Source organism: Sesamum indicum, linkage group LG2, assembly GCF_026168435.1.
Source record: "Sesamum indicum cultivar Baizhima isolate 11 linkage group LG2, ASM2616843v1, whole genome shotgun sequence".
Taxonomy (NCBI): domain Eukaryota; kingdom Viridiplantae; phylum Streptophyta; class Magnoliopsida; order Lamiales; family Pedaliaceae; genus Sesamum; species Sesamum indicum.
The window spans coordinates 12985756-13009566 of record NC_142658.1 but is presented as its reverse complement, the minus strand read 5'-3'; the positions used below and the strand labels follow the sequence as shown (position 1 = coordinate 13009566).

At 34.2% G+C, this 23811-nt stretch overlaps 2 protein-coding genes across 27 annotated transcripts; both read right to left on the bottom strand.

Moving 5' to 3' along the window:
• Positions 1-919: 919 nt before the first annotated feature.
• Positions 920-7715, bottom strand: LOC105155615 (oligouridylate-binding protein 1B). 19 transcript variants are annotated; one of them, XR_016063342.1, is made up of 10 exons: positions 7506-7714; positions 6371-6530; positions 5901-5976; positions 5785-5815; positions 5600-5649; positions 4647-4732; positions 4138-4215; positions 3145-3470; positions 2528-2610; positions 920-1412 (listed from the first exon to the last, which is right to left on the bottom strand). XR_016063342.1 is itself a non-coding variant. In XM_020692073.2 (8 exons), exons 3-8 carry the CDS (start codon positions 5961-5963, stop codon positions 3344-3346), a joined length of 435 nt encoding a protein of 144 aa, XP_020547732.2. In that variant the 5' UTR covers positions 5964-5976; positions 6371-6530; positions 7476-7715; the 3' UTR covers positions 2985-3343. The 19 variants fall into 19 exon arrangements, 5 of the variants coding, with proteins under 5 accessions (XP_020547732.2, XP_020547734.2, XP_020547735.1 ...); XR_016063343.1 differs by having other exon boundaries at positions 920-1401; XR_016063344.1 differs by having other exon boundaries at positions 920-1393.
• A 7216-nt stretch (positions 7716-14931) lies between these two features.
• Positions 14932-21027, bottom strand: EMB2739 (embryo defective 2739). 8 transcript variants are annotated; one of them, XM_020692009.2, is made up of 7 exons: positions 18266-21027; positions 17787-17875; positions 17565-17681; positions 17027-17160; positions 16906-16931; positions 16668-16825; positions 14932-15416 (listed from the first exon to the last, which is right to left on the bottom strand). In XM_020692009.2, exon 1 carries the CDS (start codon positions 20448-20450, stop codon positions 18972-18974), a length of 1479 nt encoding a protein of 492 aa, XP_020547668.1. In that variant the 5' UTR covers positions 20451-21027; the 3' UTR covers positions 14932-15416; positions 16668-16825; positions 16906-16931; positions 17027-17160; positions 17565-17681; positions 17787-17875; positions 18266-18971. The 8 variants fall into 8 exon arrangements, with proteins under 8 accessions (XP_020547668.1, XP_088732772.1, XP_088732776.1 ...); XM_088876646.1 differs by having other exon boundaries at positions 17787-17871; XM_088876650.1 differs by lacking the exons at positions 17565-17681; positions 17787-17875 and having other exon boundaries at positions 18266-18398; positions 18825-19097; positions 19430-21027.
• Positions 21028-23811: the final 2784 nt, after the last annotated feature.

The window sequence follows — 23811 nt, the reverse complement described above, 5'->3', positions numbered from 1 at the left end:
CTATTCATTTTCTCTGACACACAATCTTTTTGAGTTTTATAATGAATGAGTATTTATAATTCTTCAGTCGACATTGGGGAAATCGCGTTTTTAGACCCATAAATTAAGCTCGTTTTTAATTTAGTCCCATTTATTATAATTTTATCATATTGCTTCCCATAAGTAGAATTATATTTCATCTCCGTATTCAAATAACTTTCCAGTCCAATAATTAATGGAGAAGTCACAGGACCAACAGTCTGGCACCTGTTTGTACTAATCCCCTCCCCCCCCCCCCCTTGTGACTTCTCCATCAATTATTGAACGAAAAAGTCACATAAAGACTAAAAAAAAAATTCTAATTTATAGGAATGTGAAAAAATCATAATGAATATAATTAAATTGAAAATAATCGTAAAATATGAGACTAAAAATGCAATTTTTTTAATGTTATCCATGACTTCTCTTTCTGAAGTGATTGATTTTGATTTTCTATTGCAAATTCCATTATATCTTCTATTTAAATTAATATATACACACTATACGTACAAAAATACACACCCCAAGTATATTTAAGGTGTTCGCCGTGCATATTATAATATTCATAAATTATTCATTTTCAATCACTATCATGCCTTCTTTTCTTTAATTAAAAAATAATTCTTGATCACGTTAATAATAAATAATGGTATAATATAAGTAGAATGAGATTTGAATTCAGAACCTCTCTAATAATAAAATTTTGAGATATAGATCAACAAAAAGAGAGTATTTGACAGTATTGGTAGTATCAATGGTGTTGGTCTTATTAGCTGCTTTTCTCAGATATGTTTAAATTTTAAAAACATGAGACTGCACAACCCCTTTATTTTGGGTATATTTTTTTCTTTTGAAAATAATTGAGAACCCATAAAAGTTACTCCGACCACCACACAAACTATTTAAGATTAATTAAATGTAATTAATAATTATAAATCAAACTATACAGTTTGATCACTAAAAATAATATCCGTGTGGGCAATCGACCAGTTATCCAACCATGGCAGTGGGCTGTGTGCAACAAAATGGGATTAAGCAAAATGCGAGAAAAGAGACATTTTGGTCGATATCCAGCCTAGTAGACACAGCCCAAGGATACCGGCCGCTGCCTGATTGCCTAATCCTATCACTCAATTAGAACTGAGACTATGTCCCAAAATTTGTAAGCAATTAGAGACATGAGACCTCAACGCTACCACCCACCTGCACCCATCGAAGACGAGACGCTTTTCTTGCCTTTGTTAACTTCAATCGTCTAGGTTATCAAGTAAACAACACGGTGATGGAAAACAAGCGAACCAGAGTTCCGCAAGTACAGCTTTTCATGATCACCAGCTCATAGAATTGAAACTCACCAACGCTGAACCTCTTGTTCCTGAATTCCTACATGTTTACTATTCTCAAAGCTGTCACGTTGCACATAAAAAACAATTTGGTTCATGGTATAAAGAACTCTTCTCCTAGGATATTTACATGGTGATGTTTTTATATGATGTTAAGCTGGAGTGGGACCATGTGGCTCAATCCAGAAACTAAGGAATTTAGACAGAACAAAGATAATATCTCATTTCCAGTATTATAGTAACGAGTTTGAGATATAAAATTGCCCAGAAAGGCCACCTAAACCAGTTGTCCAAAAGAGAAACTCTATCTTATGTTGCCAGCAACCCGACCGTCAACTTCCACGCTGGGCATGTTATCTTATGCAGTGAAAATGATAACCAGATTTGATGTACTAAAAGAGACAAAAACAGAATTTTCATTGTCAAAAATATCGAATGAGTTGTTAAGAATTATTTATTATATATACGTTTTAGGACGTAATTTTCCTCAATTAGTTATTATCTATCACTTGAGTATCGCATGCAGTTGATTTGATCTTGATGAGAGCAATTGTTTGCCGGATTACTATGATTTCATGATTTTATAATTGGAACATCCTAGCGTACAGATATATACCTGGTGAATACATCAACAAGTACTTATATTTCAAATTTGTGCTTTATGAATGCTCATCAAAACAGAAAAGGACCAAAACTAGAAAATTCCTAAGATGCCAAGTGGAAAACTAAAAATCTCGATATTCATTACCACAAGACTCTGCCAACTATTGCACAGATAACTACTATAGATGGACCGATGATCATTCAGATCCATTGATGGTAAACCATGACGACCCTGCAAAGTTTATTTATGCACTAGATCCAAAAGTTCAGCAGATCGCATATTTCCCAAACTCCCCTGATTTGATATGTTGCATTTATATTTGATATGTTGTCAAATATCAGGATTCTAAGAAGATAGATAACACTGTTTGAAGTAGAAAAAGATTTTTAAAATGCTATAGTTTCATGATAAAGGGAGATATAGAATTCTAATACTGCACATAAAACAGTGATTCAACCAGCTAAGTGTGATTTCTTGTAACCAAAGACATGTAATAAAACAAAGGCCGCATATTTACTGTTACAAAAGTAAAATATCCACAAAGGTCAAGTGAGAAAGTTACCTATGGATGTCAGCATACAGAATAGTAATACTATTGGCATCTCAAAAGGCACGGCTGAGGGACAAGCTTACAATGATCATTATCTGCAATGCAAGTAATTGAAAAATTGACCAATAATTTAGCCAGGAAAATTAAGTTATATGTTCGATAAACACTAGATGACAGCATATTAGAAGGCGGGAAATTAACATCAATATCAAGTTAATTAAAGTTGCATTTAGATAACGCCAATAAGTACTAGAATATAGTTAAGCAAAATTACAATCAATAATAAGTCAAAGCCAACAAATATCACACATTTCATAACAATATCAAAGCCATTCAATTTTACTGCAAACAAACCATAAGTTGAAGAGTTAAATACAATTATCACTTAATATAAACACCAAGAGAAGGGATCCAGATCTGGGCATAAAGGACAAGTAGCTACGCGAAGAGGAAAATTGAGGGGGCCAAATAACACAAAGAAGCTACTCATAAACTTACTCCAAGATGAAAAGAGGCATACACAGCACGTATAGGTTACAATACGGCAAGCATAGCATATGTCGCATCGGGTAACCATCCCGAAAACCAAAATAGTACAAGGTATCCTACAAAGTTGGGGAAAAAAAGACCTCGAACACGGGCTTTCAAGGGATTGGCCATTCTAAGTTTCCACATATCGATCAAATCATCATGAAATTACTGGTAGTACATGAGCTGTTGGGCAGCAGCAACTCTCTGGAAACCACCATCATAGATAGCCTGGCTTGCACCAGCACCCATTCCTATAGATGCTTTCAGAGCATGCTGCCCCTGCGGAACCCATCTTACTCATTGCGAGTTGTCGCTCATACGCCAAAAGGTCAGCTGCAGAAAGGCCTGGCAAGGCTGCAGGTGCAGGTGGTGGGAGCGGGTTTGAGCTTGCTCCTGGTGGAGTCGGCTTGTTACCCCATGAGCACTGTATGCATGCAAGAATATTGTCAAGGTCAGAAAATTAGAAACGTGGAATTCACGGAAGTCAAATGCTAAAAGTTGGAGAATGATACAAGAAATAAATGGTTTGTGACCCCTATATGCATCCACCACACTCCAATGCAAATCGCACATTACAGTGGGCTACTTACTGGAAAGAGAATAAATCCTCATTAAGTCCAAGATCCTTGTCTTCGCATTTTAAAGAAGGCAATGAAAAGAATCCACAAAAGGGGAGGAAAGAGCGACAGGAGGTGAAAGGGCATAACTTTGCAAGAAGCGCAATCTATCAAAGATGGAAGACGACTGTATTCTATTTAAACTAGAGTCCATTCTCATTGGACAAATGCAGGACAAACATATACATCATTTTGTGTTGGCCCTAATAGTACAACTAACCCATTTCTGAAAGCCTCATCCAAGATTTCTCTGTGATCTGTACATCTTACTCTGCAATCTGCTTTCCTCTTACCCATAGTGCACAAACCATTTTGTTGATTTACAGTAGCATTTGCACAGTTGGGAACTAGCAAGATTAACAGTCAGTTAACAGAGAGATATTGTAAAATTTCTCCAAAATGCTGCTGCAACAACATATGTATCCATAGCCACATGATTACTCTCCAGACCAACAAGTAGAACTGAAGAAAAACCTTAATTTGTTTGCCAAGAGGAATGACTGAGTGTTCCCCATCGAGATAGCCATTGCAGCCTCTGCATGAGTGCTGTACCTAACAAAAACAAACCCTTTATCACGCTGGACCCTAACTTCCTCATTTGATCCAGCACCAAGTGCATGGAAGTGGCAATGCAGGTCAACATGGGTTACCTAGAGAACAAAACAAGGAACTTATTATAAAATAGGGACAAGAAACATTCAGATTTGAAAAGAACCATTGTGTATGTAGTGTAGAGAGATAGGTTCATTGTTCCCAACAAACATCCAAGGGATTTTACATTATCATTTCTGGGTTCGGTAACGAATACAAGGCGTGTATCTAAAGAGAACCAAATAATACTTTTTGATGACTTGATTTACTACACATTGGAAAAATAAAAACTAGTGAAACCACACAAATAGAAAACACCAAGCTCTCATTAACAAAGATGATCAGTGTGTACTCTGAAGGATGAGGAAGCACAAGGCAAAGATGGCTTTTACCTCTGGGGCAAGATTGCCAACATACACGGTGGTGTACTGTGGGTTATCCTCAGGAACATCGCTGTTTGCTGCCTCTTTGTCATCCTCTGTAAATCAGTATCATCTAAAAAATATGTTTTTTCTTTTTGATTAGTTACAAAATACTTTTTTTTTTTGGTTTCACCGAAGGTGACTGTATAACAAAAATGGACTTATAAAGAAATGCATAAGATAAAGTCTAGTGGGTTTGGGGTCAGAGAATAAGGGGAAGATTCAAAAAAGAAAAAATCGTCATCTTGATGTTTGCTTACAGTATTATCCATAACAAAAAGGAAAGAGATAATCGTAAAATTAGTTCTTATTTATCTTCATTGTGCTGAGTAGGGGAAGCATTTGGGTTTCCCTTTGATGGAGTATACAACATATTGATGGTTGTCTTATAGCAAACAACTTAAAAGAAAAGGATTATACTTTCCCCAGGTAAAATAAGCACAACTTGCACTTTCCCAATTCCTATACAAACCAGACAAAGCCTTAATGTGTAAAGGAATATCAACAAGGCCTTAGAAAGCATTTCTGCATTCTTCTGTTCAAACATCTACTAAAAATAAGAATTTGAGCAACATTGTAAGAAAAGCCTAATAAGCTCTAGAAATAAGACAACCATCAAATACGTTCAGTTAAAATGTATTCAGCAACTTAAATATGAATCTTACAATCTGCTTCAGCTTGCAATCTTACTTCTCACATGTCTAACAGCTTAATTGTAACCAAAATATGTTAGAAACTATTTAACAGCTTAGTTTTTTTCCAAATAATCCTCTTAGAAGATTTAACAACATTTAATAGGTAACAACCTCTTTTGCACCACCTAATGGAGCCATGTATCCAACTTAGTTCCTTCTCATAATCCTTTATTTTTACCCTCATATTGTTAATGTCAGCTTACTAATGTTTTGACCCAACTTACTCACCTTAGGAGTGGCCCAGTTGCAACGTATATACCTGCTGCCAAGCCACTTCCCTGAGAACATATCATAATAGTAGAAAAGTAACTTTCCTATTCCTTATTTGCTTATACTAATCAAAGCAAACCGACAATTCATTTTGAGATCAAAAAGAAACTATTTAAATATAAATTAATCCAAACTTTTCTCACCCGTTAAATCATTTATTGCACTTTGTGCATCCTGAACAAGAAAATCCAAAGGATTCAGCTAAGTCAAGAATATTGTCATTCAAAATCAAGGATAAAAGGATGCACTAACAACATACCTGCTGGTTCCGGAAAGACACAAATTCAAATCCCATGGAACGCCCAGCCTTTTGATCCCACATAACCCTGGCATCACTATGACCAATCGAGAGACAGTCAGCATTACCAGACCACAGACTGAAAAGGTGGCAAATACTTAAACAAGTACTTCAACATACAAAATTGAAAGACACTCCTGGCTTAGTTTTCCTATAATTTTGAGTGCTAAATTAAAGAAATCTGCTATTAAGAGGATATGTGTGCGTTCCACCTCAGGGCGGGAACAGAGACGGGATATATATGTAGAGACACACAAACACACATATATATAAAGGGGGAGAGAGGGAGAGACGAACAACTAGCGTAAACAGAAAATGCTGCAAACAACATGGCATCAGTAACCTCTGGGGTGAGATCACCAACAAAAATGTTGTAGTGACCTAAATAAAAGGTAAGAATTTTCATGAGTTAGAGAATTAAGTAAAGCAACCTTATATGCTTTGTACCAGATATCACATATTACGAAACTTGATCGTGAATCCAAGTTGTTTGCTGCTTAAGGCAAAAACTGAGCTTGAACGCGGTCTTTCTTGTCTTTGAGACGTGAAATATCTTGTAAAATATGGACCTCTCCCTTCTTTACTATCTATCTGCAAAACAGAAAAAGATCCGAATTCCAGAATTGATAATTACAACTGAAGGATCTTTTTAATGCTATTATCATTGACAAACAGCTGGAAATAAGAAACACACAAATAGGAGATGGTAAATTGTGACTGGCTGTTTTTCTCTCCTTGATAGCGTCACAGAAACTCTACAACATATTTTCATGAAGGTTGAAATGAAGGGCAGTAATCTTTTGGAATTTGATGAATTTAGATAATGGGGCCTGAAAGATTTTCATCTTTCAGATACAGAGGAATCAAAAGAACGTTTCTTTCTTATTCATATGGAACAGTTAAAGACTATGATTTTAAAGAAACTGCTAAAGACCTGTTTTATTGTGAATGTGCTTTGGTGTTTCCATTAAAGCTACTGTAATACTGGACTCGAATAAAGTGAGCTAACTAAAAATGCTAACCTTAAACAAGTAGCAGAAAGTTTGAAATAATTTTACTTCCAGTCCAATTTCCGCAACTGGTTTCCTACTTTCGCAGGCAGATTATTATTTTATCCAACTCAGACCTGAATAACTTAGTGAACCAACATTGTCTAGACCCAATCAATGCATACACATAGGACGAAATTGTCTTAACGATTGTTTCATCTGAATCATATGCAAGTGCAAATTTAAAGATTTAACTTTGGCCACAAAACAGGAATTCGGCTAAAACCTCGTCTAAGAAAAAAACATGATATATCACTAATATAAAAACCACTTAAAAAAAAAAAAAAAGGTATAAAGCTCATTTTCCAGAAGCATTTCCACCAAATTAAGTGGGATCAAGAAAACAAAACCTGCTTGGAAGAGGCAAAATCCCCCTCCTGATGAGCAAATGAAAAACAGTAAAAACTAAAACACCAAATTTTCCAAGAAAAAAATAGAAGAAATAAAGGAGGTTCAGAACAAAAAAGCTACAATCTTGAGAGCTCACAATGTACAAGAAACCCCAAAAGCCTCTCACCAACACAAAAACCTGTATTTGATGGGATCTGATCATCAGACTTCTTGTCCTGATCTTTCTTTGCTTTCTTCTTTGATTTTCCAGAACAAAGGAACCAACCCATTTCTGTATTCTCGCTCTCTCCGTATTCCTCAGTGTGTGAGTGATGACAAGGGGGAGTGACGCTTTGAAGAACGAGAAAAAGGTGTTAGGAATGACTAAAAAGAATACCAAGTACCTTGCCTTAATTTTAGTTAATTAACGAACAAATCCTCTTTTATTCTATTATACCCGTTGAATTAAGGATTGGATAAGTCCAATTGATTTTATCTACTTAGTCATGGCTCTATAAATAGGCATGAGTTCCAAGCTTTTTTCCACGAGTGCGCGTGTAAGAAAGTAATAGCTGTGTTAACCTTGGGGAGCGATCGGTTTATACTATCTGCACCACGGTAGTACCGAAATTTCGCTTTCAAGGCAGTAGTTTTCTACGGCACAGTCTTTTAATATTCCAACAAGTTGAAAGCGAAATATTGTTATAATGGCTGTTCCAATTGCTAAAACACTGTCTGACCTCTCCAAACTAGAGCCACTTGACGGGACCAACTATAAATGATGGTCACAAAAGTTGCTCATATTTTTTGAACAATTGGACGTGGACTATGTGCTGTTCCAGAATCCACCGGAAACTCCAGCTGAAATCTCCACTCTTGCCATTACTGCAGCGGCAATTCCAGCAGAAGGGACGACTACAAAATCTAAGCACGAGACAAAACTGAAATACGACAGAGATAATAAAAATGGTAAGAGGTCATCTGCTGAAAAATATGAACAATTCTCTATTCGATTTATTTGTCAACTATAAGAGTGCCAAAGAAATTTGGACTACAATGGAGGCAAGATACGGAGGTGATGACGTTGGAAGAAAAAAGTATGTCGTCGGCAAATGGCTTCAATTTCAAATGGTTGATGAGAAGCCTATAATGGACCAAATCTATGAGTACGAGAACCTAGTAACTGAAGTGCCAAGCGAGGAGCAAGAAAATGTGTGAAATTTTACAAGCCAACGTACTACTGGAGAAATTCCCTCTTACTTGGAGTGAATATCGCAACCACTTGAAGCACAAGAAAAAGGATCTAACACTTCAAGAACTAATCAGCCATATGAGAACGGAGGAAGCAAATCGTCTAAAAGATAAGAAAACTTCTCTCTTTTCTGTTTCAGTTAAAGCTAACCTTGTTGAGTCTGCTGGATTTAAAAACAGGTTTTCCCAGAATAAAATAAAAGGCTTTCAAAACAACAATCAACACAAGAGGTTCAAAGGACCTGACAGCAAGATCCAAAAGCACAAAATATCGTGCTACTGCTGTGGGAAGCTAGGACACAAAGCGTACTAGTGCTACCATAGAAAGGATCAACAAAAGACAAACCAAAATCCAACCACTAAATCAACTCCACAAGTCAACCTAGCTGAAAATGATGAGATCATCGCTGCGGTAGTTGTAGAAGCCAACTTGATAGAGAACAAAGAAGACTGAATACTAGACACTGGAGCGTCCAGACATTTCTGCTCCAACAAAGCACTATTCCATGAACTTAGCGACGCAACGGACGGCGAGTGTGTCTTCATGGGAAACTGTACAACCGCCGGAGTCTTGGGTAAAGGAAAGATCTTCCTTAAACTTACTTATGGCAAAACACTTGCTTTGAATGACGTACTATATGTGCCTTCTTTACGTAGAAATCTAGTTTCTGGTAGTTTATTGAATAAAGCTGGCTTGAAAATTGTGTTAGAATCTGATAAGGTTATAATCACTAGCAATAATGACTTTGTAGGAAAGGGATACTTATCTGGTGGTTTATTTGTTCTAAACACTATTTCGCCTGCTATTAATAAAATTTCTTCCAACTATGCTTATTTGATGAAATCTGTTGATGTTTGACATGGTAGATTAGGACATGTAAACTATTCCTCTATTAAAAGGTCGAAAACTATGAATCTTATAAATATTTCTGACACAAATGGATGCTCTAAATGTGGAGTCTGTGTAGAGGCAAAATACGTAAAGAAACCTTTTAATTCCATCACATCTAGAAGCACTGAATTACTAGAATTAATCCACTCAGATCTAGCTGATTTCAGAAATACATTAAGCAAGGGTGGTAAAAAATATTATATCTCCTTCGTTGATGATTTTTCTAGATACACTAGAATTTATTTATTAAAATCAAAAGATGAGGCTGCTGAAATGTTTTTTAAATTTAAGACTGAAGTCGAAAATCAATTGGATAAGAAGATTAAAAGACTTAGATCTGATAGAGGTGGAGAATACAAAATGTAAAAACAGCCTTTCTAAATGGAGACTTGGAAGAAGAAATATATATGGAACAACCAGAGGGGTTTATTATACCTAGCCAAGAAAATAAAGTTTGTAAACTTAGAAAATCACTATATGGGTTAAAACAAGCACCCAAACAATGGTATGAAAAGTTTGATCATACTTTAAAAACTAATGGGTACAAAACAAATGTATCAGATACATGTGTATACTCAAAATTGTTTGGGACAGAATGTGTTATTATATGCCTATATGTCGATGATATGCTGATTTTTGGTAGTAACATAGAAAGAATTGATGAAACCAAAAGATTCTTATCAGCACAATTTGACATGAAAGATCTAGGAGAAGCTGATGTAATCCTAGGCATTAAAATTAGAAAAACAGAAAATGGGTTCTCTCTTTGTCAGTCTCACTACATAAAGAAAATCTTGGACAAGTTCGGTGGTCAAGATGAAATACCAGTCAAAACACCCTATAACGCAAGTATATGTCTCAAAAAGAACAAAGGTGATAGTGTGTCACAAGCTGAGTATGCAAAAATCATAGGGAGTGTTATGTTTCTCATGAACTACACCAGACCTAATATAACTTATGTTGTGAGTAGACTAAGTCGGTATACCCATAATCCCAATAATGAACATTGGAATGCACTACGTCGCTTGTTAAGATATCTAAAGGGGACTATAAACTTGAGTTTACACTTTAATAAATTCCCCCAAGTGTTAGAAGGATTTTGTGATGCAAATTGGGTTACCGATAATGATGAAGTAAGCTCAACTAGTGGATTCGTCTTTACTTTGGGTGGGGGAGCTATTTCCTGAAAATCTGCAAAACAAACTTGTATAGCTTGCTCTACTATGGAATCTATATTTATAGCTCTTGAATTAGTAGGTCAAGAAGCAGAGTGGTTGAGAAACTTATTGGGAGATGTGCCCTTGTGGGGGTCAACTGTGCCAGTGTCTCTGCACTGTGACTCCCAAGCTGCTATTGGAATTGCCAAGAACTATGCTTACAATGGCAAAAGGAGACATATTCGTATCAGACATGAAGCAGTGAAAGAACTCCTAAAGAATGGGATCATCTCCCTCGATTATGTGAGGTCCGAGAGGAACTTGGCAGATCCTCTCACTAAAGGACTAACCAGGAGAATTATCTTTAAGTCTTCAAGAGCAATGGGTTAAAATCCCTTGATTGATGAAATATGGTATTGACCATATAAATCCATAGCCCTGTGTTTGGGTGGTCCTAATAAGGACTTGATGGATAACTCTGACTCTGTTCAAAAAGATAGTTTCATAGCTCAGTTGTTGAGTGGTCTATAGGCTTGATGAAGCTATCTGTGTTGAGTGTGGAGGTGTGCCGCCTTCTATGAAAGAAAAATGAAAGTTCTTTCTAGAGCACTCATTTGAACCCAAGGTATAAGCGCATGGCCATTAATAGCGCTCGGAACTTTATCGCGGAACAACGAACACTAAGGAATTCATACGTGATTGTGGGGGACTCAATTTGAGCTATCGAAAGTTCAAGAGCCATACCACTCTCGTTAGCCAAATTGATTGCCTCACTTCACTACGCATTAATTCAATCGAAAGATATTAATGCTTAAGTATATCTATTCCTTCACTCAGAAATCATATTCTTCTTCTATATTAGTCATTTGTGGGGGATTGTTAGGAATGACTAAAAAGAAGACCAAGTCCCTTGCCTTAATTTTAGCTAATTAATCAACAAATCCTTTTTTATTCTATTATACCCGTTGGATTAATGATTGGATAAGTCCAATTGATTTCATCTACTTAGTCATGGCTATATGAATAGGCATGAGTTCTCATTCATTTGTTACACCCAGAAAACTTAGAGCTCTCTTCTTCTAGCTCATTTCATTTCTTTCACTTCGGAGTTTTATATTTTGTTCGCTGTTCCAAGCTTTCTTCCACGAGTGCGCGTGTAAGAAAGTAATAGCTGTGTTAACCTTGGGGAGCGATCGGTTTATACTATCTGCACCACGGTAGTACCGAAATTTCGCTTTCAAGACAGTGGTTTTCCACGGCACAGTCTTTCAATATTCCAACAAAAGGAAGAGGAAGGGTTGAAGAAAAGGGGAAGAGGGAGGTGAGGAAGGACCCCAGGGGGGTGGGGCGGGCGGAGGGGGTCCAAGGAAAGTAGACCAAACACGATTTTCAGATAGAAGAGAAAGAGAGCGAGAGAGAGTGAAGTTAAATTCGGACACAGGGCTCTTTTTGTATTTACCTTTTCGCTGGTGGGTCAAAATTGCACTCTGGCCCCTTTTTTCTTGGTTTATTCTTAAACCACCCACAAACTTATTCTTTATTTTTTTTTAAATATCTTTCATATGTATTATATATATACATATATACATGCATTTTTAATTATAGAAAATGTTTGAAAAAATAATTATATATGATATAATTTATATTGAAGTATATATAGTAAATTCTAAATATCACTTGCATTTCAAGAAATTATTATACTATATTTTTCGACTTTCTTATTGTTTCTTTTTTAATTTTCAGAGTAACTTGTATATAGGTATTGAAACAATAGAGAAATTAAACAAATTATCACAATGTATATAAACTATATATATATATACATATTCATGTTTTTTTTTGTATAATAGTATTGATATATGTATCATCTAAATTAAAGTATAACAATATTAAATACGAAAAATTACAAAGTACGAAGAATTATAAAATATTGATTTGAAATAGAATAGAACATAAAGGCACTAAAATCATCTAATAAAGACTTTTTTACTATCAGAAAGTGCTAATAATACCTAAAATAAAGTATTAAAATTTTTCTGGAAAGTTTATTGATTACAATAAAATAAATAAAATATACTATTGGGTTAGAAACTTTGAACAGCACAAAGTCTAGGGGCAACATTTTAAAGTTAATATTTAGGGCTGGGAAATGAGTGTGAAAAGACAAGTGTACCCTCATAATTGCTTCACTTGTTGGCTAAGAGCAGCGGGGCAGAATTGTCTTTTCATGCCACACAAAATGGCCATAATTATACCTTTTAATGTCAAATAGTGTTGAACTATTTTTTTGTATACTATTTTAATTATTAGGTTATATTATATCAACATCATTTCATGTTTTCATTATTTGCAAAATTATAAATTTATACCATCAATTTAGTTTTAATTTAAGATGTATATTTATAATTTTTTTTATCTCGAATTTATTCGTAATTATAATTTTAGAAGTGTACTGATATATTTTTAAATGATAGGGAATAATATACATTTAATATGTGCGTATAATCAAACTTTTATTATATAATTATACTGCTCTTCTTTAAAATTTTATATAATTATATTAGACCTATGTTATTTAAAAATTTACATATAGTATCCATAATGTTTATTTTTCCTAATAAATAAATCTTTTCTTCAGTTAAAATTCACTGAATTTAATTATATTATCAAAAAAATTAAATAAAAATGAGTATTTTTAACTTCGATTGACTTATCAATGACTTATTGTAGGTCAAACCCTTATATATCTTCACACTCTAATGAATGCGAGAAGGTTCATTTTCATCTTCATAAAGATATTTTAATTAAAAAAAATAACCGATAATAATTTATAATTAGTAATTAACAAACTAGTAAAAAAATAGATATAAATATTAATTAAAGTATGCAAAAGCATACATAGTGATGAAATTTAAATTTTATAATTTTATAGTTATCGAGTCTCAAAATTTTACTATTTAAATTAGGTTTGACTAACTAACGAAATCAAATATTTAAATAATTAATGAATTGCATCCGCTTTGAATGCGCATTGATTAAACTTAAATGTTTTTTTGGAAAAAAAAATACTATATTAACATTTTGAAAAAAATTAAATTTACAGAATCATTGGTGGGTTTAGTGAGAGAATCCAGGGTAGTTGCTGCTTGCTTAAGAGCATCTGTCCAAATTCAGTCTGCAGTTTTTGCGACAGTTTTGTTGGATTGTTAATTGGCCAAGAATAATTACATTTTTATATTATTATTATTATTATTATATATGTATAAAAACAGAATTGTTTGCGTTTTGTAGCTTGGATCAAACTACTTAGAGTTTATCTACTTTTAGGTATGAAATATAATAAAAATATAAAAAATTATACTAGCAGTCCTCGCAAGCCGTTTTATATAATAAATAATTTTTTATATTTTAAAATATATTATAAATAAAAATAACTAAACAGTTAAATTAATATAAAACTTAAAAAATTGAATAAGTTAGATATCTTATGAATTGAAACATATCTATTTAATAATAAAATATAATAATGGTATCAAAATCACTACTTTGTGACTATAACAGCTCAATTCTTGATAAAATATAAATATTGTAAATAAGAATAAAATATATTAACTGAGCAATTGAATTAATATTAAACTTGAGAAATTGAATAAGTTAATTATTTTATTAATTAAAGGGCATTTTTGAAATCACAAAATTAATACAATAGTGTCAAAACCGCCACTTTATGTCCACAAAAACTCTTTTCTTTATATAATACTAACCAATATAGCACGTCATTTTTGCATACCTGTAATTAATAATCTTTCATATTTTAAAATATATTATAAACAAAAATAAATATATAAATCAATAAATTACATTTCAAAATAGAAATTCGATCTAAAGTATTACCAACACAACAAAGAATTATCATAGTGATATCAGAAAATGACATAGAATCACTTTTGTAAAATAATAATAATAATAATTACAATTGAATTTTAAGAGTTTCTAATTAGAAGTATAATTACTATATTTTAAAATTGGTGCGACGGTATCACTGACCGTTGTTTATGAGTGTAGCCTATTTTTTTTTTTTCTATTTTATGTTAATATAGATCGATATAGTATACATAATAAGCATTCATTTGGCATAAGTTTCCAATATCCCTTATAAATCAATCAAGCTCGATTCAAATGAAATGTCTTCATCTGGTTGCCTCTTTGAGCTGAATTTAGGCTCATCCAAACGCAACACGCCAAAGAAACACAATCAAGATCGAGCCGACAACCAGCAAGAAACATTCAGATACTAGAGAGCTACTGCCAAATTAACTGAAATACAACACATCCATCCACTCATCTCATCTTCTCCAACATCTGCTGTATTACATTAAAATTAACTCTTGGAGGAAAAATGATGGAATAGTTACATCAATGTAAGCAGCCAAATATAAGCCTGACCGATGACATCTACCACAGATGATAATCATGATAATCATGATAATGTTAAATTTTCAATCTTTACATCCTACGGAAAAAAAATAAGAACCTGTCTTCGGACTAGCTCTCGATGTAACATCAGAATAGATAAAGAGAGTGAGAACGAACCGGGTGGGAGGTGAGAAAGAAAATGAAGAGAATACAGAAAGGTATCATCAAATTTGTAGCATACATGAGCACATATTCACCTTGCACGCGAACAACATATTGTTGGATTAATAAAAAATCCAGATAACTAAGTTAAAGTTCGTTCCGTTAGAAGGGGTATTTCTACCCCATGCTATCTTCCTCAGAAATTCCATCCCCTGCATGCCTGAAACGAAATTCATTACAAACGTTTGAGGTTTAATTCCATGTCAAAGTGGATTTGCCAGTTAATCTTGGAACGGTGTCGTTAAGGATAGAAGGCGTAATGCTGTGAATGTGATAATAAGGGTGCAAGAAAAGCAGACGAAGGTTTTACCAATAAAAGGTCATCGACAGTAGTGCTAATACTGGACAGAAAGGTCAGCTACAATTTTCATCCATCCATGTCATAATCAGTTCTATAAGCACTCAAATCGTTTACTGTGACGTAGGGTACCTATAACCTAGTGTTTTCCTTTAACTGTGGCTTTAATTTCAGGAGTGTTCAACTAAGTGGTTACTCTCTTTTTTGCTGCTTATAACTCTTCATATCTACAACGCTATAACATAGAGGATATAAGATAACGGATAGATGACCTTCAAGAACAAACCATTTACATTAAAATAGCATTCACATCTGTGTTTGTCCCACAGGAGCTTCTGCCCACAACTAGTTGTTGACTTCCTTTTCATATTAACAATTTTCCTTCTACATCATGGGCAGCCAGTGATAACATTGTTTTAGGTGCATGTTCCTCATCCCCTGACATAATATATCCTGACTTATTTCTTGATACCAATGGAATTGAAACTCGAACTATTGGAAGGTAAAACATAAGAGAATACATGCCTTAATTATTGGCCCAGTAACGCACAAGAATTCTTCTTTTTTTTCTAAAAATCATCTCGAAATCAACTTTTAAAATTTCCTGATGAAGTCAAGTATTTTAGGTAATTTAATGTTATGATTTAATATTACAAAGTCCCTACCATCACTGTTCCATGAAGCACATGATTACTACCTATTAGAGCCAGCCAAAAATCTTCCTTTTCCCTGTGGCATCCACTCACATCAATTGTTTCAGTAACAATTTTTCCAATTTACATCAACCGCTCTTCTTCTTTTTTCCCAAAGCTTTTTGCCTCTCCATGTTTGGTGTATTTTCCAACCATTTCTACTCTAATTATGGACAAGAACATGTCACCAAACGTTTGTATTTCACTAAGACTCCAGAAACAAAATATCACGTATGCTTTATTCAAGAACAATTCTAGTGAAGGTAGATTGACTAAGATTCACTTTCAGTATTTGTAACAACATTAGCCGACATTTTCCAATGATTTTGCCAAAAGGGTACGGTTCATTTCTGAGATCCAATTTCCCCATATACATGGCATGAAATATAGAGCATGTTATTGTCAAGATTCAGAAACAAACCTCCATGATGTGGTCAAGTGACGAGTTTTTCTATCCAACTGCAAAATTTTCTAAAGCAGCAGAAGCACGAACTACATCATCAGGAAGTTCATCGGTGTTGTATCTCCAATTGTATTCATCTTTCCTATAGCCAGATGTCGATTACCCAGCTCTTCGATCTGAAACTTAGAATAATAAGAGAACATAAAACAATTTAACTAATGTTGCATAACCAACTTGAAATTGCCTTCATGCTCACCAGATGATTGTGAAACAGGAACAGGCCTGCAAGAAGCATCATTGCAGTACAAGTTAAGAACTGAAAGATGAACCAAGCTAAAGAAGGAAGAAAGATAAGGAAATAGTAAGTGATGATAAACCTTCATAGTGGAGGTAGACCCCCAGCAACTGATGACGGCGAAGGCCTCCTAATATTTCTACCTTCCATGTTTGATAGAGATTCATGTTCAGGAGTGGTTGATCTCCTGTTGCTACCCCTTCCTTGAGTCAAATTCTACAAGAACACACATCACGAATATGAAACAAAGCTTATGCTTTCTAAGAAAGAGAAGAAAATAGAAGTCTATGATATGAATTGACATCTAGTAGAGCAGATCTCAACAGAAACTCAACTCATGTCTTTTAGCATGGTAAGCCGCCTGCTTAGCGTTACATGTGATAGTTTTTCCTTTCGGCACATGCGGAAATATCATGATGCAAAAAGTTCTAACTGTCTAGTTTCTCTAGAAATATCAGTTCTCATCTACAATTGTTTGCTTGGGGATTACAAGATATATCAGTTACATGTTATTACAGTAACTGCCTATACACCCATGCAAGAAAAGGCAAAATATTAACATCATATTTGCCTGCATATACTAATTTACAGTTTAACATACAAAGTGGATTTCATCAGACCTCATACTTCAAAAACCCCTCAAGAACATCCAAAAGCAAAGGCCCGCTGTCTCCAATCCGATTAAGGTCATATCCATTCTTGTTGCTGAATTCTTTTAATTCATTTTTCCAGGAATCCTTTGGGGAAATTGAAAAATAAAAATAAAATAAAATTGATAAAACTGTCCATCATCATAAACAAATAAATCCGACCTCCAAAGTAACAACAGTGGGAGAAAGTACCAAATTACACTCTGGAAGGTAGACTTTCAATGTGTGATTTAATTGAGCCCAGTCCAAATATTCACATATTAGTGCAGTTAGAAGCCTTCCTGAATTATGGCACCAAATTGTGAGACAAGGGAAAATATTAGCCCACAAAATCTCATAAAACTTGAACTCTCTTGGAAGCTCCAAAGCCACCTGATTAAGTAGTAATAATCCTAATAACTTTTGAACAGCAAAAATTGTTTTCAATAATATAAGAAGAGACTTCACTGAATATGCCCTAGAAATTAAAAGTTTCTAAGTTGGTCTGCAGAGTCATACACAATGAGTAATGGTGCGCAGTTCTTATAGATTTCAAAGTCAGTGGAAATATTCTGTATCAGGAATGCGGAATGAGAGAAAGACGAGATGATAGAAATATGGCCTGGTTTTACATACATAGATGGCATCAACATCATTGGAAAAATAGTACAGACTGCTGAAACTAAAATTACCTGAAGGTGAGTTATGGAGTTGCTTTGCCCGTTCATTGCAGCTACCCAATAGCGCAGGAGGCAAACCTTCTTCTTTCTCTATTACTTTATCCTCCTCTTCGATTGCTTCAAACAAACTAGCTCTCAGCTCAGCCTAACATCCAAGCAAATTAAAACTTCAGCATCTTAAATGGAACCAAATGCTGAGGCACACTTCTTCAATATTCGGTGTGTGCATATACATCTCTTCTGCAGAAGTGTCTACAGATACTTGTTCAGGAAATTGATAACTCCAGAAACTCTTCATTTAATACCGAACAGATTAAGTAAAAGTATTCACTAATGTTCTACATCAGTCTGCTAAATTCCAAGAACCTTTACATGCATCAACAACTACCCATGAAACACTGGTAAGCAGTATGTAAAAGAATGAGTTTAAGAGGAATCAATAAGTTAGGAGACAACAACAACCTTTATAGTAAGAGTAACGACAGTAATATGATTTCAACAGAGAATATAAGCATATTTTGATAAGGTTCAATTAAATAAGATAACATTATCCTCCGTGCTTCAGAATTACCACGTGCTCAATCAGAATTTACAGCAGATTTTTGGCTGCTGGACAATGCTAGTGGACAAAATCACAGCCAATTCTTTGAAAGGGTAAGAGTGACATAGATTTTAGCTTTATCCACATTAATACTGCAACCAGTTCTTTGAAGCCAGTTTACGCAGATGTCTGAGATTCCAGACTTGAAGAAGATGATGGAATACCACCAGGTGGGATGTTGGTACTCTGAAACTCCTTGCGATGCTGGAACTGCCAGTCTGATAGCAGCTTTCCTAGCCTTTCCTTGAAAATTGGAGAAAGCATATCACAACTAGTTAAAACGTCTAGTGATTGAACCACACCTTTTCTAGTAAGTGCATGCAAAGCTGTTGATATTCCCCGACTCACAATCTCCTTCCTCTCTACATCATAGTTATCCAACAAAATAAACAAAAATTCAAGAAGAGAATGTGTAATGTCAATATATCTAGGGATGGAATGCACCATCAGAAGAACGGCAGGCTCAATATTCATAATATTATCCACCTTTTCATCAAAAAAGATCCAATCATAAAACAAAGCAAGTTTCAAGTTTGCTTCAACATAGTGCTTCAAGTCGTACTTGAGTAACCAACCTATCACAGCCCATCGGGGTATAATATCTGAATGGATAATTTCGTTCGATGGATGGTGCGCACAGCATATAAATCTTACAATGTCAATAACTACACCTTTCCTCTCAGGTACAGCAAGAAACTTCCTTGCAAACCAAACCTGGTAGCGCTTTTGGCTGCCAAACTTCACACGAGTCAGCAAAAACCTCAACTGAGATTCCATTTCCGGGGTGATCCTAAGCAAAAAGTACCATCTCGAAGTCCGTGTACCATACATCTGCGAAATATCCACAAATCCATCAACCTTAAAGGCACTTGGATTATACAACAAGTCTTTCCATATGGAACGGAACTCCGGTACATGAACCAAATCTTGCAAAAGCCTAACAAGATCCCTCCCAATCCTCAAACACAAAGAGAAGTTCTCTCTCAACATTCTGACACAAAAAGCAATCTCCATTTGCCTCAAAGACTCAATCTTCGGAATATTCATCACCCTGCAGTGATCAGCCAATAACCTCAGAAACACATATAAAGCACCAGATAAAACCAAGGGGACCTCTTCTAGCAAACAGACCCATTTGCTTGAGAAAAGGTTCACCATCTCAAAACACAACCACAGGTTCTCCTCACCAAAATCCCCACCTACAATCTGCCTCAAAAGGGCCACTAGCAAACCATCATACCCGACTGCTGACACATCAACCATCTCATGTGTCACCCAAATCAACTGCCTTTTCACAGAATCAACAAGTTTTCCATATAATTCAATCACAATCTTGACAAGGATGCTCGTGAAATACTCGTACCCATCAGTGATAATGCCATGTAAATGCTTGACGTGAACTTTAGCCATGTGGGGTTCACATAAAATGCCATAAAGAATTGCGCTGTTTAAGTTTGTGTACCCTTCCTGAGTTGGGATAGTTAAAGGAAAAGGGGGTCTTAGTTTAGGTTCAAGAACACAGAAAGCCTCTCTCAGAGTGATCTCAATAGGGTTTTCGGCCTCATGGATTGATCTTTTTATAAGTTTCTCCACCATTTCTTATAGCAATTGAACAATCTACCCCGTCGTATAAACAGAGAACTAAATCAGTAGCTCAGTCATACATACCTCAAAAGTTCTATAAAGAGGCAGTGGGCCAGATCTAGTTTTCAACAAGCCGCATAACTGTTCTTCCAGTGTCGTTTTGCTCACTGTTAATGCCGTTTTGGCTGAGATTTCTGACCGGGTTTTGCTGGGAGGGGCGTTCAGGATTTCTTTGGTTGATGATGGATGAGGATAAAGGAACCTTGCACTGTTTCGTCCCCTGCTGCTCCTGCCTTTTGATCAAGAGAATTTAAGTGAACTGGTGTAGAAATGAAAGATACATGACTTTGCAAAAGAAGCAGCGACTGTTTTCTGGTGCTGCAATTAGGTTATGGGAGTGTTAGTTCAATTAGTATTTTAAAATTTCCCCCCTATGTTTCTAGTTCATTTTTGCGGCCCTTTTTAAGGTTTTAGGTGTAGTTGGTGGTAGGGATTGGTTCTGTCAGATTTGTGCTTGTAAATGAATGAAGGGAACTCATGTTTCTGTTTTACTGTAATGAAAAACTAGATTTATGAGATATTGAGGTAATGGGACATTGTTAATTTGCTAAAAAAAAAAAAAATTGAATCTTTCTTCTTCTGAGCTCAGTTCTAATTTCTGAGCATTTTCATTTCTCTTGCTGTTATTTTTATTTATTGCCAAGTCCCTATTATATATATATATATATATAGTCATTGTAAAAGCAAATATTATTTTTGACAGTTTTGTGAGATTTTCTTGAAATGATTAGTGGGTATTATTGATTGTAGCTATATTTCAAGATTTATGCAGTTTCGAATCTTTTATTATAATTTATATATTACTTTATTACTTTATTTTTACCTATAATTTGTACAATTATCTCTATTTTTTGCATAATTACAGTAAACATGAACAATTTTTGCAATAATATTGATGTTTTCAGGAAATGTACGTATAATTTTTTAAAAATAAAAGTGATTTTCATAAATAATATTAATATCTTTTATGAGTATATATGTAATTATCTAAAAGGCAAAGATAATTTATATAAATAAATCATAAATTAAATAGTGTAAATATAATTATTCCTTTATATTATGGCATAAGATTAAAGTGAAAGCTGCGAGTGAACATACAATCAACATATGTAAACTAGAATCCAGAAGTAGAACATAATAAAAGCAAATTTGATCAATCAAAAAATATATGTTGCAAAATTTTGTATAAATTTCATATAAAAATAATAACGTATGTTGGTTAGTTGATGAGATCGTATTTGATGTGGTTGTTAGTGTCAAATCTTTTATTTTTAGTTGATGTGAATGATAATTTTATTTTTTATTGTTGGTAGTGTCAAATCAAGTATAATTTTTATTTAAATAAAATTGATAGTTAATATCTTTTTATGAATTTAAAATTATTAGTGATGTCATATTAGGATATTATGAAAAAAATATATATTATTACTTTATAATGTTAATGATTGAAAAATTTATATGTATGTATATATATAAGGGATAATTACATCGTCCTTTTCTTAAATCTTGGTATAATTACACGTAGATCATTTATGATTTGATAAATTTTATCTAGTATCTCTTATATTTATTTACATCCAATGAATAAATCCATCTGTTGCAAAAAATTTACTGAATATGTTTCATGCATACCAAATTTTAGTCGTACCATATGTGTCGAATGATTTTCAAAGAAATCCTAAAATTAACAAGACAACAACCCTGCAAAACGAATGTTAGCAATTCGTCGCTTAAGTTAATAACGGTTATTAAAAGTATTGAAAAGATAATTTAAATCAAAGTGAGAATATTGGTGAAATTTGATGTTAAGGTGATAAATATTTGTGTGAACTGCAAAATATAAGCTTATAACGGCCTAAAAAATGAGAGAGAATTGAGAGAATAAGTGAGAGTTTACATTACAAAAAAAAAAAAAAAAGGCAGGATTTGGGGCAGGTTTTAGAACTTTTTTTTTTTTTTTTTTACTTTGGAACGGTTTGCAGAACACATAATTTATTTGGAGCGGTATTTGGAATAGTTTTGAAACGAAAAGAAATTCGTACAGTAGGCGTTACAAAAATTTAGTAATGGTTTACGAAAAATCGTTCCAACTTGGGACAGTAACTGTACCGGTCATCATACACCGTTCCTAATGTCGATTTTGTCCAAAATTTTTGTAATTTAGGAAATGGAACAGTTAGGGACAGTTATTGGAATGGATAATTTATGTTTATCGGTGAAAATTTGGAATGGTATTTGTAATACTCAAGCTTGAATTTTAGAATTATTTTTTTCTTTTTAATTGGGATCAGTTTAGGAACTATTTTTGGAATTATAATTTGCAATGGGTTAGTGAATTAGGACCACGTTTCTAAAATTATTTTAGCAATAGCATTAGGAACGGTTCTATATAATTTGAAACACATATTAGATACTGATTAGTAATTGTATTAGGAACGATTATGCATTAATTTAGAACACCTATTTGAAATGGTTTTACCAATTGTATTTGGAACAGTTCATCCAGTTTTGGAACACTTTTTTGGGACGGTCTTTCTAACTGTTTTTGGAACGGGTTTTTATCAAAATTTGTAATATTTTCTTTAATATTACTAAAATCGTTCCTAATTTTTGAATTTTACAATTTTTTGTTAATTTATTAATATATTTAATAAGTTTGAATAAATAAATAAATTTATACATTTAATACATTTTCAAATATATAAATTAACTTAATAATATTTTAATTAATTTTATCTATAAATTTAATTAATTGAATAAATATAAAATAATAGAATTTAATAAACATTATGAAACATGAGTAATTAAAAAATTATTATATTAATATGAAAAAATATTTAATTACAAAAAAAATATAAAACCTAATATAAACACTTCTTGTCAGCGTCCTCATTCTCGCCCAGGGGGTTCGTCGGAGGCGGTGCTGCAGTTGACGAGGAGGCCCACATCTCCCTCATCATGGCCATCATGTCGGCCATCATCGTCTCGAGGCGGCTGATGCGGTCTTCCATGGCCAGGTTTGGCGGTGTCGGTGGGGGTCGCGATGGTGATGTGAATGTGCAGCTAGAGACGTGGGCAAAGACGAATACTCAACCCTTGTTCTTGTCCCTGATTGCAACCAGCCACATCTGCTGCCCCGTCATCGCCACTGAACCCCCGGTTCGATGGGGGCATCGAAGTCCTTGGCCGTGGGCTAAGGCTAATGATCCTCCAGCATCTTTTAGAACATCTCCTGCAAAACAAACAAAATCGTTAGTACTTTTATTAAATGAAGAATATTAATTATTAAAAAATAATATTAATAATTTAGCTG

Bases quoted from the DNA above. Each gene is read 5' to 3' on its own strand.
- LOC105155615 (XM_020692073.2), bottom strand. From the start codon at position 5,963: ATGTGGGATCAAAAGGCTGGGCGTTCCATGGGATTTGAATTTGTGTCT. The intron at 5,816-5,900 runs GTATGTTGTTAG...TTTCTTGTTCAG, and splicing joins TGTCTTTCCGGAACCAGCAG to GATGCACAAAGTGCAATAAA. The intron at 5,650-5,784 runs GTGAGAAAAGTT...ATATGTTCTCAG, and splicing joins TGCAATAAATGATTTAACGG to GGAAGTGGCTTGGCAGCAGG.
- EMB2739 (XM_020692009.2), bottom strand. From the start codon at position 20,450: ATGGTGGAGAAACTTATAAAAAGATCAATCCATGAGGCCGAAAACCCT.